The following is a 16,208-nucleotide window of genomic DNA, read 5'->3' as shown; positions in this document are numbered from 1 at the left end:
ATTGGTTTATTTTATTATAATTTGTTCTGACATTGTAAATTATTGGTTTTGTCATACGTTTATTTGAAATTGTTGATTTCCTTCTGTACAGATTATCGATACGTGATCGAAAGAATGGGGATTTACGGAATAATGGACGCCATAGGTGATTAATACAATTCGTTGATTTTTCATGCAGATTTGGTAATAATTGAGCTATTATATCAAAGCAAATACATGTATATGTTTATTTTTCCTTTTTGTTGGATCAATGGTAATTAATATTTGTTACATAATTGTTACACAGCTTACGATCGATATGTAATAACATTATTTTATAAATAGTCGCATAATCTTTTGAAAATGTTAAAATGAAAGAAAAAGAGGTTATAGAAATCATTTTTAAAAAATATTTCGGTTATATAGATCGACATCAATAATTGCACATATTATTAAGTAATTAATGTTTTCATGTCAATATGTAGCAAATTATACGAATTATTTAATTGTTATTAGAAGATGATTTATCACGAATAAAACTTGTTGAGACACGAGCAGGATTATATGTATATACGCTATAATCACTTCAGGCATATTTAGTTAAAAAAGTCTAATTTATTAGAAGTATTGTCGAATCTTCATAAAGTGCAACGTAATATATTAGTAAAAGCCATATTTCAAACTCCGATGACGAACATTCACAATTGAATTCTTCTTGTAGAGCTGATTTTATATTTTATATTTGGAAATATGTTAGAAAATATCTTACAATACATAAACAGTGTTTGAAATACTACATGTATATATAAGCTTCTAGAAGCAGCGATATCTCCAAAACAAACTCTCACCCCCCTCCCATCTCTGTATCTCCTTGCTAATACAATCTGTTTTCAGAGAATGTTTGCGTTCGCGCGCAATGCGGTCGGTAGAGTCAGTGTTTGCTGCGTAATAACATTTGTATTTTTTTAGAGCACAATAGCTCTTAATAATTACAAATTTAATTACTATAGTTGTACGCGAAATTAGAGTCAGTGTATTCGCCGATTGTTAACTACGGACGCGTTAATAGCCCTTTTTTTCTCTTTCTTTATACATCATTTTAAACATTCGCTTTCGGTAATAGAGTCGCAGGTTTCGCAAGAGGATACAGCTTCTCCTGGGACTTGAGAATGCAAGTATGCTAAATTGTTTTATTATTCGTATTTTAAATGAACAATTATCAATTTTTATTGACATAATATTTTTATATTTTTACAATTTACACAATGTTAAAATCGTAATATTGAAACACATAATAAAAATGTTTATTATGTTTCAAAAATGATTAAATTTTCGTCATTTTTAGTTTAAAAATTGTAATTTTGGCGTTTGAATTTTTATAATAATTAGATTTTAACAGAATTTCGATTTCTGTTGTTATTAAAATTTCAAGTTTGAATAGAGTTTTATTTTTCATTGGCTTTTTAAATAATGAATAGTATATTTTTAAGAATAAATTACAATATTTTACTTGTTTTCTCTCAGGTATTTCACAACTTCCAGCTTTTCTTGTGTTTTTGGAAGGATGCAGTGGTGCTTGAAAACTAAGCATGTAGGAGTCTGTGCATATCGTATTCCACTTAATTTTATTTTTTGTATTTTGCTTTAATTATTATTGATTAAAAATTAAGGTCTAACTTTAAACTTTAATATCAAAATTCCACTTGTTGTAATAATTAGAGTTTACTAGCAATTTAACTTTTTTATTATCATTAGTTCAAAGTTTTCATAAACTGTTTCATATAACAGTTCATACTTCATTTGAAGGTTTATCATTCCTTCCTTTTCTTCGTGTTTGCTGAAAAGGACCTAGTGGTGCTTCAAAAGCCAAGAATGTAAGTAATTTTGTAATCTGTACTTAATTTTATTCCTAAATTTGTCATTCTTGAATTGAATATTGGCATTATAATTTTAATAGAGATCAATATTTTACTATTTCAAATTTTTCAAATAATTAACATTTTCCTTAAGTACAAATTATAATATCCTATGTTTTGTTACAGTTTTTTTCTATGGCATTATATGGCCCCTCCTTGATGATGATCTACACCATGACTTTCCCTGGTGTGCCACAGCATCGATGACCACATCCTTCACATCATATCGTAAGTCGCATGTATTTTTGTTCCTCCGGTCACTCAATCATGTCGTAGGACGAAAGGTCCAAATCGACACGGGTGATTGGTTGTAATTTACGTAGAACTTTTTGCGAGTACAGTGACCGCGGATATTTATTATATGCGTGAGTAGTAACATTTCTTCTGTGTATTATTTATTAGTTCAGGACAGGTCTTCTTGCACATCGCGTTTTAACTGATACAAATACGATATATTAACAATTCATTTGAATTTTGTGATTGAAGATATGTTCACTATAATTACTTTTGAAGTTGGAATGTGTAATTAAATATATCGTAGTACTGAAGTTGGATACCCTCCGACTTCGTTGCGTTAAAAATTGCTATTATTGCATATCTAATGATAATGATAATAATAAGTCACTTTTATTTCACCTTCTGTTTTCTGATGACATTATTCCAAAGGATTTAATTGTTCGCCCTTCATTTTCGAGTTTCGGTATTGATTTAAAATATAAATATAGAGATATTAAAGCTCAATCCTGCCGTCAAAAATGTATTGAATTTTATGTGCAAGAAGAAATTTCGCGACAGGCAAATTTTGGAATCAAAGCAACAAGTTTTGAACATTGCTTTCATATTTTCGAATATGTGCTTTGACGAAGGGATTGCCTGAGGGTGTTTGTATTAATATTTAACTTTGAGTCAAGTATTAAATAAATTTCTTATTCAGTGTCAGTTTGTCTTTTTGTAATGTAATTTCAATAATTCATAGTGTCAATTATTTGAACGAATCATTATATAGCATTGGTGCTATTTGTACTGTTTACTATAAATAAGTTCAATATTGACATTTTGGTAATTTATTAAATTAATAAAGTAGAGCATAGAGTGTTAATAATTGAGATAAAATACGAAAATGCAAAATGAAAAAAGGTCAGCCCGCTAAAGACGAAATAGATGCACTAATACCTTTTTTTAAATTAGGATTTTCAGGTTTTACCCTTTCCGTGTTTATTGCCAGGACCTCACTCACGTGCCCAGGTGCTACTTGGGTGAGAGAAAGGCAATGGGTACGATGATCACTGATTTTATAATAATTTGTAAGCGACTGACGATGCATTAGTGTATCGTGCACGACGTACTTTCTACATAGTGTGTGTGGTTAGGCTGTGGAATTGCGTCGTTTTTGTATTTATTCCTTTTGCTATAAATTTAAATAATAAAACATATATTCACACAAATATTATTTCAATTACAACCTGAAAAAACAAAGATTCGTTATTAAATACGGCGAATCACAGGTATTAGTATTATTAATTTTATTATTAAATTATAATAAATGGTACCAAATTTCGTACAATTTATAATTTTTTGAGAAATAGATACACTCTTTGAATTATGAATATTTTTAATTAAAACTGAGATTTACTTTTATTGTGTTGTACGCAATGGTCGCTAGCCTTCGTCAGTCGATTTCAGGAAAATGGTACGTAATATTAGAGTGTGCATGTTGTGTGCCAAACTCGGGTGTCGGAGGCGTCCCGGGACGTTCTCTCTAGTGTAGGTCCTTGCGCCCGAGTGTTATGTGTGAGAATCGTGGAGTGAGCGTGTTGGTGTGCCTGTTTTGCCATTTTTAAATATAGGGCTAGGTAGGACAGGTAGCATACTTTCTGGCGTGCCTGTTCAGTATAAGTAGGTAGGGCCGGGCAGGTTGGCACAGTCTCTGGTCGGGTAGGCGCGTTTTCGCGTGTCCAACCTGTTTCAGGAAATTTCATTCGAAAAATCGACGGTGAAGCTGGCACGAATGGAACATGCCATCGTCTTTGGTTTTGCCCATCGATTTTTTGAATTTCGCGGTCGTGATCGCGATTGGGTTTCGACACGAACGTTAATATTACTCGAGCATGCACATGCGAACGGACAGCGATCTCTATATGATCGTTGTTCATCCATGTGTGTTTGGATCAGCTTTCGCGATTTATGTTTTTATTTCACCTTTGTACGTTATTTTTTGTTTTGCGATTTAGAAAGTCTCGAGCTTAGATGTAAGTTTCAGCGGGCATCGCGCCCGAAGAAAGAAAAGGCTACGAGCCGAAGAGGCCCGGCAAATTGTCATGCAAGAGGGCAACTACTAATGGCTTTTCATCTTCTGGATCATCCAGAGGATGGAAAGTCATTCTCGTTACTACTTTGTCACTGTACTCGCTTTTAGTATTTGTAGTAGTATTAGTTGTGATTTGTTTGTTTGCCGACGTACATGTCGGCCCATCGTCATATTGGGCTAATCGCGGTTTTTCAATTAGAGTTGCGAGTGATTAATTACGGTTTGAATTACAGTAGCGAATCTAAATTTCGCGTTAACAATTAGAGTTGCGAGAAAGTATTCACTTCGGTTTGGATTAGTGTTGCGATGAAAAGACGATCTCGTTTGCCTTACTGTTGTGAAGTATAAGATGTCACGATTGTACTCAGTATTTTCTATTGTTAATAATTATTAGAATTTATTAAAGAGTAAAATTTGAATTTGTTGCGGTTTGTTTTATCTTAAGTTGAGTTAAAATGGCGTTAATTTTAAATTAATTTCGTAGTGCTGCGATTTGTGATCATCGCGCATAGTTAAAATAATTAGTTATTGAAGTTCTCTACAGATAACTAGGGGAAATACTATTCTGAATCCATGATTCCTTTTGAAATACTTTTTTTGAAACTCTGGTCTTTGATCTTTTCGCTACACGTGATTGTGCTCTCAATTGTTCGTTATAGAGTCTCTTTCTCTTTTTCTTTTTTATCTCTACCTTCTTTACACCTACTCTGGATCCATAACTGGGATTAATCAATCAAATGTATAGGTGTAAAAGAAAAAGTATAGATGTATTTAGTATATTAAAATAATAATACAATTATTATTATACACGTATATATATACACAAGCCAAGTTACTACATGTTCTTTGAACTGAACACACTCTGAGATCAAGCTCTGTCCCCTAGTTCACTATCCCTTTTTTGGTTAACATATGTCTTATATTATGTTAGTTAGTTCGGATTCCAACAAATGCATGTCTATTTCAACCAAGGAATCTCGCTGCTAGTAGCTCTGATTAGGGTGACAGAGCTTCTTTTGAGAATATAAAGTCGAATTTACATTGTTCCTTTAAAGTGAAATATTGTAGATTCAGTTTGACAAATGAAGATTTTTCTATAGCTATATACATGTGTATTGAATCATTGAGTACTGTAGCTGTATACTTATGTATGCATTGACTTTATTGCCTTCGATGATCTCGATTATTCAGTTGAATATTAATTCCTATGTTGGCCACAATAAATCGCAGAGGGCGTAAGAAACACTGATTTTTTCCAGGTCGGTATTTCAGAACCTGAGATACGAAGACCTATGTAATGTCAGATCTATCCTGTCCTTAATTAATGATACAGTATAGACCTAATATTCTGTAGAACTGATAAGAAGATATTTATTCTTATTTTAGATTAGATAATAAAAAATAAAATAAAGAGCATTAGTTGATATATTAGTTAATCATGTAAGATCTATGTCTTCCTTCGTTTATGGTTGTTCACATATAGCGTGAGATGGAATATTTAGGAGAAGATGATGGTAATCGGAAATACAACAGAATAGCCAGTTACCTGATAATATTTGTGAAATAATGGAACATATTTTTATTATTTAAAATCTTAAACGTTGATTATATTTGAGACATAATCCTACTCTTTTTCTCTTAATTACATCAGTATGTCAGGAACAAAGGTAATAAACAAAATAAGAGTAATTAAATGTTTCCTTCTAATCTGGAAGATAAATAGAAACATTTGAAAATAATAACTAATTTTATATGATATTAGGATGATGGTAATAAGAACGATAACCTAAAAAGACAAGGTTCATTCAGGAAATTATTACCTTTAAATACAAATGGAGATTCTCAATTGAGCATGTCTGTGAAAATGATTGATAGGCCAACTGTGTCACAAACTAACAAAGAATATATCATATACTTACAGGAATACAATATTTTATCAGAATAGTAAGTTAATTTTGCAAATCAATGTATAAATGTCTGCAGTGAATGAAAATCTCTTAGTTCTTTTGTTATTACTTTTTAAACAGTAATATGCTATGTGCGCAAGATCTGAAGGGTATTTATGTCATACCATCTGCCCAAAATTCCTTGTGTAAGTAGTATGAGCAACCAAATATTATTTTCTTTTTTTTTCAATGCATCTTATGTATGAGAAAAATTGCATTCAAGTTATTTAAGTCAAATATGAATTGATTCTTAGGTCTTGCTTATCCTGACTTGGTCTTGTATAATGGTTTACATGTAAATATGTGCATGATTTATTGTTTGCCACATTTTCTTGTACACATTTATTAGACATTCCTGGACATTTATCAAACTGTAATAAATGCATTTTGTTTTAGTATGGTTTGGAGTACAATTTGTGAGGCAAGGAATATATCAAGGAGGAATCTTCAGATTTAATATTACGCTACCACAAAATTTTCCAGATGGAGGATGTCCTGTAAGACTGTACTTCCTAATACATTAGAATTTAGTTATAAAATTGTCTCGATTTGTTTAATGTTTGTGTACTTAATTGTTATTGTGTACTGAACAAATTGTAGAAAGTCACATTTCAAACTCCAGTTTTTCATCCTTTGATTGATTCTGAATCTGGAGAACTATATACATCATGGGGGTTTCCTGAGTGGAGAAAAAGTAATCGAATTTGGCAATTGGTACAATTTATAACAAAAATTTTCACAAAAGTAGATATTAAAATGAATTCTGTAAATCATGAAGCGTCTAATTTGTAAGTATTTAGGAAAAAATATTTGATCAATGAATGTTGTAGTTGTCAGTTAATATTTAAATTTTACGCATATTATGTTTGTATTACAGATTAGAGAATAATTTCGAAACATTTCGAGATCGCGTAAGAAAATGTGTGAGAGAAAGCTTAAACAAAGTCTATAGTTCACCTATGGTGGATGATCCTCACTATATTACTTTTAGTCCATATGTCGATGAGCTTCATAATTCCATTAAGAGAGAAATCTATGAACCTAAGGTAAAGAAATATATATCTAAATATTTTTTAATTACTAAAATCGTTTTCATTTATACGTGTTACTGCTTGAAACTTCCAAATGTAAACCATAGAGATATTTTTTCCCAGATATTTAGCTATTAATGTAGATTAATATCATATTAAATATTTATTATGTATTTATTGTATTAGATATTAATTTAGATACTAACATATTATTTGAAGCTTAATGAAAATAACTTACAATGTTTTGATCTACTTTTTCATTAATTATGATTATAATGTGATGGAATACAGGAAGAAGAAGAAAATAAAGCAGTTGGATTATCGTGGGTACAACCCGGATCATTACAACCATTCTCTAAACCCGAAGCAAGATAATAAGTAATTATACTGTATACAAAATGTAATAACAAAACTAAAAGCTGCAGTCCTTAGGAGATAAGAGAATTGTAAATTTTTATGTATTTTTATATTAGCAAAAATGAAAATTATTTTTTACTTATGTTCAACATGTATGTATAAAATTGTTATAATAACCGTTTATAATACTCTTATATTTAACTGAAGTAAGAATATACAATTGTTGATTTATTATTAAATGTAGTGCTAATATTTCTTAAAATAAACATTTGGACGGAGCAACAATTTACAATCAGACACTTTTTATGTATTGATCTAGTACCAACTAGTGCTTTGTTATGATAGTGATTCTAGTATTTTTTTTTAATTGTAAATTTTTTAAGTCATATAAGAAACAATATTTAATAGTAATTTTATTATTATCAAATATATTATCTGCTTTTATATTGTCATGAACTGTAATATTAGATATTTTTATATTCATGATCATGTGTAACGGGTGCTAGACGTGTGCAACAAGCAGTTGTGAATGAACGATCGTTAAAAGAAATGCATATTTCGTGATAAATATAAAGTGCGGTGGGATATATTGCGCTTGATGGCGTTGAAGTGCTAGATGTTGTATTTATACTTTTTTACGTTTACCAATATATTTCAAGTTGTATAATTGTTCATTGTGATTTAAGATTATGAGTTACGATTTTAACCTTTAATGACAGACGTACAATCGTAGGTAATCGTCTTTACTTTTACGTTCGATAAGTTAACACGATTTTCCTTTTATAAGTTCATGTTATAGGTATTACAAAATGTAAATATAGAAAGTAATAGTTACTGTTGTGAAGAGTAATAGGAAGTAATTTAATATAATTTAGTTTTTATATTGGAATTCGGTTATATGTTTGAAGGTTAAGGACAGGCCGACTTTGTGTGTGATTCATCCGAGAGGTTTCATTAAATTCGTATATTTCATATAACGTCAAATATAAACAATTTAGGTGAATTTATCAATTACTAATAAAGCGTTAAAGAATTTTAATAATGATTTGTATTTTGTTTATTGTTATTAAAGTCGAATTGACATATTGTACACAATATTCCCAGAAGTGTCGTGTGATTCGTTTGTTGTATTAACTTTAATATGTATTTAATACAGCTATTTTAGATAATACAAGAAATATCAGCATGCAGACAATAAAATGTGTTGTGGTAGGGGATGGAGCTGTGGGTAAAACTTGTCTTTTGATATCATATACAACCAATAAATTTCCATCCGAATATGTACCTACTGTTTTTGACAACTATGCAGTGACAGTAATGATCGGTGGTGATCCATATACATTGGGATTGTTTGATACTGCTGGTAAATTTCTAATAATATTAAGATTTATTTAGAAATATAGCATATAAATACTATGTTATGTTACAGGCCAGGAGGATTATGATAGACTTAGGCCTCTGAGTTATCCACAAACAGATGTATTTCTTGTTTGTTTTTCAGTAGTGTCACCATCATCGTTTGAAAATGTTAAAGAGAAGGTTATGTTTAATCCAATTTATTTATCATTAGGATACTATTGAAATGAAATGTATTATACAACAAAGAAAAGAAATGTCAATCATATACACATTTTACTTTAGTGGGTACCTGAGATAACGCATCACTGTCCAAGAACTCCGTTTTTGTTGGTTGGTACTCAAATTGATCTGAGAGATGACGTTGCCACTATCGAAAAATTGGCAAAAAATAAGCAAAAACCGATATCAGCAGAGCAAGGAGAAAAACTTGCCAAGGAATTAAAAGCAGTAAAATATGTAGAATGTAGTGCCCTTACGCAAGTAAGTATGCATCTGTTAAATAGGCAGACATATTCACGCTGTTGTAATCTTTTGGTAATAATAAGAGAGTTTTCAATGTTGCAGAAAGGTTTGAAAAATGTATTTGATGAAGCTATTTTAGCTGCATTGGAACCCCCAGAACCAGTAAAGAAGAGGAAGTGTACACTCTTGTAAAAAGAGTAACAGTTTTAAAAGGAGTGTGTATTCAGAAGTGAAACAAAGTTACACGTAATAATAACGAGCGGCAAATTTCATGCGTAGTATAAAGCACTGTTAGAAAATTCGAGGCCGTGCGTATATGGTTCCTTCTCAAAAAAAAAATATTAATCTTTTGAAATTAATCAACAGCCGCTAATATTACAACGCGACAATTTCGATCCAATTTTTTCATCAGTATCATATCATAATGTCGGCCACATTCCATGCAACGTGAAATATTGACTAAAAACTTGATTAGTTTCATGGGATTTATCAATTTCATCTAATAGCAAATATATTTCGTAATATATATTGCACGAATATTTTTTGGTTACTCAAGCTTTACCTTGAAAACTAATTATGTTGTTTAAAATTGCTTTGATATTTTTATTAGAATAATTGGTGCTATTGATTATTATTTTTCGAGTTTTATTCATTTATCGATAAGGCGAGGTATAACGTAGAACAAAGCATTTTCAGGAATATATAAAGAATCAGAAGGATTTTGAAAAAAATAAAACAAAGCATTAGTTTTCAGTATACAGAATGAAATTACACGTTTGTAGTGAGATCTAAGTCAGAGATTTCGCAATGAATGTATAAACGTACAATATATCAAAGCTATGTATGTATATTATTTAGACACCTCTGATCGCATGTGACGAAAGACATGGAAATATTATTTTCCTTTGACATATTCATTTTTGGTACATTTTCGAAATTAGGCAGCTAAATCACGCAAATTGTTTTTGTAGGAGCGCATTTGGTTTGGCAAAACTTTCTACATCTAATTTTGTACATATCAGCGTTACAGATGCACACTGATACGATGTATTAAAACGACGAACAAGAGGTTAGTAATAACAGGCATTTATATTTTATAAGATTTCAATGAATAAATTTGCTAGTAATATTGGCTGCAGTATATCAAACGCGGTATAAAGCTCTTGTAAAAAATAGTTATACATGTATACATATAACTTTTCATGAAAACACATACATGTACGATTGTATGGACGAAGATCATAGCTGGTCGAAAGCATTGAGCTTATTTCCCAGCAAAATTGCGTCTTTACGTATTATTTATTTCAACGAATATTATATTGTTTGATAAATAAAAAATCAATGCCTATTGTTTTTTCTAAAAACTTCTTATACAATACGTGAACTGGATACATGTGAGACAGATTTCTAAAGTATAATGAATTTTTGTGCGATCGAAAAGTTTTTCAAGGAATTCGATCGACCATGATATTATGTGTGGGACGGTGCATGAGTGAGCATTATAAAGAGATCATCGATCGATTTTTACATTCTGTATCCAGTTAAGAGGTGGCATTTATTAGCATTATACGTGTCACGATATGTAGACGCAATTGCATTATAAAATATCTATATAAATATATTTATACTATGCATAACAAATTATTTTCCCGTTTGTTCTGTATTTTTTAAATCGAAAGTATTTTTTTTTTTCGTTATTCGTTATTTGATATTATTATTCATATGTGATTTCCACTTTAAGAGTAAAGAATCGTTGAGTGCGCTTAGCATTCCGTACTGTTCGAAGCTCGAAATGCTACGTTTAAATGGAAATACTAGACGTCGAAAGACAAGCGGCAGATGGTTATTCGTCGACCTAACGGAGAGAAAATCGTACCGTGGACGTATAGTACTAATATTACTTATCCATCATGGATTATTGGGACTTTTCTCCCTTCGTCCTCGCGTCTTCTTCGAACCGGGTCCTCCCATTTTCTCTCTCTCTCCTTTTATTTCTCCTTCTCTCTCTCTCTCCTTCATCCTCTTTCTGTACCTGTGGCAGGTCTGTCTACCTTTGCCTGGCTCGATTGCATTGCCGTATAACGTAGCGCGTTGCGCCTTGTGGTTACTTCAATTAGGTGGATTCGTGGTTACGTATTGGCGTACTGGAGCAACTTAACCACGTCGGCACAGAAGGTACGCCAGTCACGGACTCATCACGGACGTGCCTCTGAACTCCCTTGACATTATCGCTAATCATTTCAAATCGATTCTCGCATCCATGAGAAAGCGAATTCTGACAGGCGGCATATGCGCGTTTCCCTTCTGAATTTTGTTGGTCGATTAATTGCAACCCAATTGAATCGATGAATAAGATTCGATGATCGGTTGGCCGTATACGTAACTCCAAAACACCTGGAACAAGGTAAACACGTACAAGTTTATGCAATACGAGGCACGCATTGTTAATAAAACAAATTGACCGCACGATGGTAATCATTTTTCGAGCCGCACATTGGCGCAACTCAGTTTTAGGCGTATCTGCTCATCTGTGTCGGTGCCGGAATCGCTTCCCTTCTCTCTTTATATCGCTCTGTACCGTTGCATGTTTCGTGTCATCGTTAAGCCGAATAAAACCGCGAGATCTACATATTTCGTAGTCATTGAGAAGATATTTCTCTCTGTTGAGATACCATCGACCTTTTTAGTATACCGTTTCGTTCGATATCTTCTTCGATACGGATGAGTGTTAATTCGTCGTATATACATACTGGTCTGGTAGAAGAAAAATAACGTAGGTTATCGTTAATAATATTGGTTGTTACTAATCGTATCATTTTGTGATTATCGTGAACCGTTTTTCACATTCAATGCGGTATTATTAAGTTCAGAGAAGAAAGAACCACGCGAAATGAAGATACTCATCTGCATAAAATGATACACTCTGTAAAGATAGAAGAATAACCCGACGATTCTACGCACGGACTCACCTTCCGCCACTACTAAACGTAACTTCATAACTTCACAAACCTGTCATTCACCATGCTGGGCCTCATAGAACGTCGAGAGAGTAGAACTCGTCAAAAGCATCTCTAAGTTTCTCCTTTAGTTACTTTTCCTTTTCTAAACCCTCTACGGGGGATTCACGACTATTTAAAAGAGAAGAAAAAGAGAAAGTGCAACGTCGGTCCATTTTCCGCGAAGCAAGAAACAACGTGTGCTAGGGGTTCGCACGTACAGTAAGGGACGGTGTTGTCTTACATCGTAAAAAATGTTGCTCCTTGAATCCAAATAAGAAATGTTTCGTTTCGTTGAAGTAATAAACAAAGATAGGAAGATATAACGCTTTTAATGGCGCAGTTAGTTAATAGCGCGGTGCCGAGCGATCTTGAAAAATCTCCACGGCTCGCTTAAAAACGGACGAAAAGCCGACTCAAGAGACGAACGCAACGATCGCGATACGCGTGTATGCGTACATACGCAGCCGAAAATCATCCCGACGTATATACATACTCGAGTGTTCAGCTTCTGGTATCTATAGTCAGCCATGAGTCGTACGATAACACGGTGGATAAGTGGCACGTGTCTCTTACTCTTCTTCCTAACCGACGGACAATGTTGCTCTCAAAAGAATCAACGTCTAAGATCTAGTTTTAAACTAAACCAGACATTCGGTCGATTCGACTTAGGGACAGCTTTTAGCCTGTCACTTATCACGAGAAATTATGCAGAGCTCGAATATTTTGATACGTCGGCAACGGCTGTTTCTAGCTGCAGTAGCATCGAGATTACGCGTCTGTGTTATCTGTTTGGATCGCTTGCTTTCCGAGGGAAACTTTTTAGTTTCTTTTCCGTTTTTTCTTTTTGGATATCGAATACGAGATGATTGCAGAGGGGTATAAACGACGTTGCGCACGGTTTCTTCCTTTTCTCGTCGCGATCCGATCGATCCGATAACGCGTATTCGTTTCTACCTTTACGATGGCCGTTCTTTTCCTTGAAAGCTGATCGGCGGAAATCTTGAAAATTCGGTTTCCGATTCGCGATTCTCCATTCTAACAGGATTATCTCTCTCTAGAAACTAGTCGTATCAAACGGAGAAGGGTAAGTCTCACGGGAGCGTTTTCCACGTATTTATATCAGTTTATTGGAAGTTGAGATTTTCGATCGGTCGTATCAACGCGATTTACGAGCATCGCGGACCAGGTACGATGGCCGATTACATTAGTTGGAAACCGCTTAAAAGCATTATCGAGTGGTTAGATCGTAGAGGCAGAAAGGAATAGTCGATAGCCGGTCGAAAAAAAAGAAGCACCTCTATACGTATTGGGTTTGCGAAGGATGCGGAGAGAGGAGGGTGCAGCAATCAGGAGTATTGGATCTTTTGGGGTTTTGGCAAACGAGAGACGGTCGTGGTCGTTAGAGAGAGCGGTAAGCAGAAGTCGAGAGACAACGTGGGTGGCAACAATAGCTCTCTCAAGCGGCCAGATTCTGGTGGCACGACACGCATTGTACGAGCACAGTTTGAAGGTGATTGATCACCGTTGGTGATCGCGCGCGTACACGCGCGCATCGCGTTTCGACTCTTTTCTCTTCTATCTTTAACAAGGGACCCGTACTCGTTTAACATGTCCGGTTGACAACGAACTGGTCGTCGTAGTCGTCACCAATCAGATCTGGATTTTCGATGGAAGCGAACCACGGGGGGCAAGCATACCTCGATGAGTCCGATCTCGATGGATCGAGGAGCGAGGGAGAGCAAACGACCGCCGTCGCTGAAACCAGACGAATCATTTTGTATCGCGTCTGGTTTTTCTCGCGAGGACAAGGATCGCTCGTGGTAAGCCTTGTAAATGACACGCGACTGTAAACGGTGGAAAGTCAAACCGCTTTTCTTTGCCACGATCGATAAGAGATCATTCGTCTTCGGTGCATATTATAAACGTATGTACGTAGCTGTCGCTTACCGTTACGCCAGGCTCATCGATGTTCCAATAGATCATCCAGCACTCGAGACCTCCTACTCACGTCGCTAACTTTCGCACTGCGTTTGAAACGATACTTCTGTACGCGCTCTTTATTTCCGCGAGATAAAACAAAATGAGAGGTTGCGAATTACATGGTGTTTCGATAGAGGGGAACGGAGAAAAAGAGAGAAAGACAAAGATTGGATTTGTATCCGTTTAGCCCGCTGGTAGCGGTCGTTGCTTTTTTTAAAAAATCGTTTTTATAAAATCGCTCGCCGTTGCGAGGGTAGCTCGCTCATTTTAATACAAATTGTTTGGTCTCCGTCTATACGACGGTACCGCATGTCGCAGAGGCAACATTGCGTCCCCTACGCCATCGTTACCAGACCCTCGTGAGCGAGCTTACTCGATCGGTAGCGTCATATGGTAAAACTTTGAGTAGACATTTAACTTAAGCGGCGTTGTTACGTTTTCCGCGACTGGAACGCGCGGTCCACTCGTAATCTCGTCTCTGTTTTCTTAAACTCGTAACTACGCCCGATACTCATCGATTCGAATTACATTACGAATTTGTTTGGCGGCAAGAATCGTAAGGTCGTGATCGTGCTAAATAAGTACTTAAGTGTATAGAGGAAGGGGAATGGCCAGTGATAAAGTTTCTCAACCCTCACGATGCGAGCTGTCCGATGATGCGGTTGCGTGCAAGGGACACGGACACGGATACGAACACGTACGCGAACCGAGCACTGACGGAGATCCAGAGGAAGTGGAAAAGGGTAAGAGGGTAGGAAATAGGGGAAGTAGGAGGAAGCGAGAGAAACAGCGAGCGAGAGGGATTCGAAGGGAAAAGGTCGGCGAGTGGTTCGTCAGACTGATAACCCAAAAGAGGAAAAGAGAGGAAAGGAAAAGATGGGTGAAGAGGTGAAGAGGTGAAGAGAAGAGAAGAGAAAAGAAGAGAAGATCGGAGAAACGTAGAGAAGAGAAGCGCGCGTCGCCCACTCATGGTGATTGCTGCCACCAGGTTTGTTCCTCGACTCCTTTGGCACCCCTCCTGCGTCACTCACCGCGGTGTTCATCGGCATCCCCACCGCGACAGCTATCCCCGCTCTGGATAGAATCGCGCTCCCACCAAAGTCTGCTTCATCCCTCCTATTCTCGAGCACGATCGCTCGACCGTGCCTCCGTGGCCTCCGTATCACCTTCTGCTCTCGAGAGAACCCGGATTGTCCACCCACGCTGCTCGCTCATCTTCTTCCTCCTTCCTTTCCCTTCGTTTCACCCTTCTGTTTGCTTTCACGCCCAGTCCCGTCTTTCGGACGAAGGGAACGAAGAAGAAGCGGTGTTGTCGCTCGATCGGAAGCTGATGTGCGAAGGGCAGCTACGTTTCGATCGTCGACAAACCATTAAAACCGACAGATCGTACAGACATGGTACGACGACACTGAACCACCGCTAGGTTGAGCGATCGTATTCCGAAGGAATAATTCTGACCACAGCTGCGCTCTTCGAGCTACCGACCGTCTAAAGTTTGCTGCTTATGTCGCCCGACACTTTGATTTTACTCGTCGAATTTCCACCTCTTGCTTGTACGAATCATTCCGATTGCGATCGAACGTAGCCGTATACCTAATTCGAATTTACCAAAAGTCGCAAGATGGAAACAGAAAGAGGGAACAAACGCGAACGACGGACGTATTGTATCGGTATCGACAGATCGGCCGTTAATCGAACCAGACGATAATTAAAAGGTAATCAATCTTGGTTGTTACCTGAACGTGGAAAAGAAACGTCGAGAGAAATAGAATCGAAAGATCGGAGAGGGTAGCAAATTGCAGAACGAGGTCGCCAATCGGGAACGTGATGCGTTTTTTTAAGAGAGAACGATTACTGTTCCCGGAGGACGT

General features: G+C 35.6%; 2 protein-coding genes across 4 annotated transcripts; both read left to right on the top strand.

Annotated features, from left to right (window-relative positions):
* The first annotated feature begins 5,514 nt into the window (after positions 1-5,514).
* On the top strand, positions 5,515-7,834 carry LOC100650558 (AKT-interacting protein). Its single transcript, XM_012308728.3, has 7 exons — positions 5,515-5,870; positions 5,966-6,147; positions 6,231-6,295; positions 6,546-6,646; positions 6,750-6,937; positions 7,027-7,195; positions 7,472-7,834. The coding sequence occupies exons 1-7, from the start codon at positions 5,856-5,858 to the stop codon at positions 7,553-7,555; spliced, it is 804 nt and encodes a 267-aa protein (XP_012164118.1). The 5' UTR covers positions 5,515-5,855; the 3' UTR covers positions 7,556-7,834.
* A 162-nt stretch (positions 7,835-7,996) lies between these two features.
* On the top strand, positions 7,997-11,002 carry LOC105665750 (cdc42 homolog). 3 transcript variants are annotated; one of them, XM_012308731.3, is made up of 5 exons: positions 7,997-8,266; positions 8,694-8,900; positions 8,967-9,076; positions 9,179-9,376; positions 9,461-11,002. In XM_012308731.3, exons 2-5 carry the CDS (start codon positions 8,723-8,725, stop codon positions 9,548-9,550), a joined length of 576 nt encoding a protein of 191 aa, XP_012164121.1. In that variant the 5' UTR covers positions 7,997-8,266; positions 8,694-8,722; the 3' UTR covers positions 9,551-11,002. The 3 variants fall into 3 exon arrangements, with proteins under 3 accessions (XP_012164121.1, XP_012164119.1, XP_048261720.1); XM_012308729.3 differs by having other exon boundaries at positions 8,001-8,270; XM_048405763.1 differs by lacking the exon at positions 7,997-8,266 and adding an exon at positions 8,440-8,535.
* Positions 11,003-16,208: the final 5,206 nt, after the last annotated feature.

This window comes from Bombus terrestris, chromosome 5 (assembly GCF_910591885.1).
Source record: "Bombus terrestris chromosome 5, iyBomTerr1.2, whole genome shotgun sequence".
Classification (NCBI taxonomy): Eukaryota; Metazoa; Arthropoda; class Insecta; order Hymenoptera; family Apidae; genus Bombus; species Bombus terrestris.
Note: the sequence above shows the minus strand (reverse complement) of the source record. Positions and strands in the feature narration are given on the sequence as shown.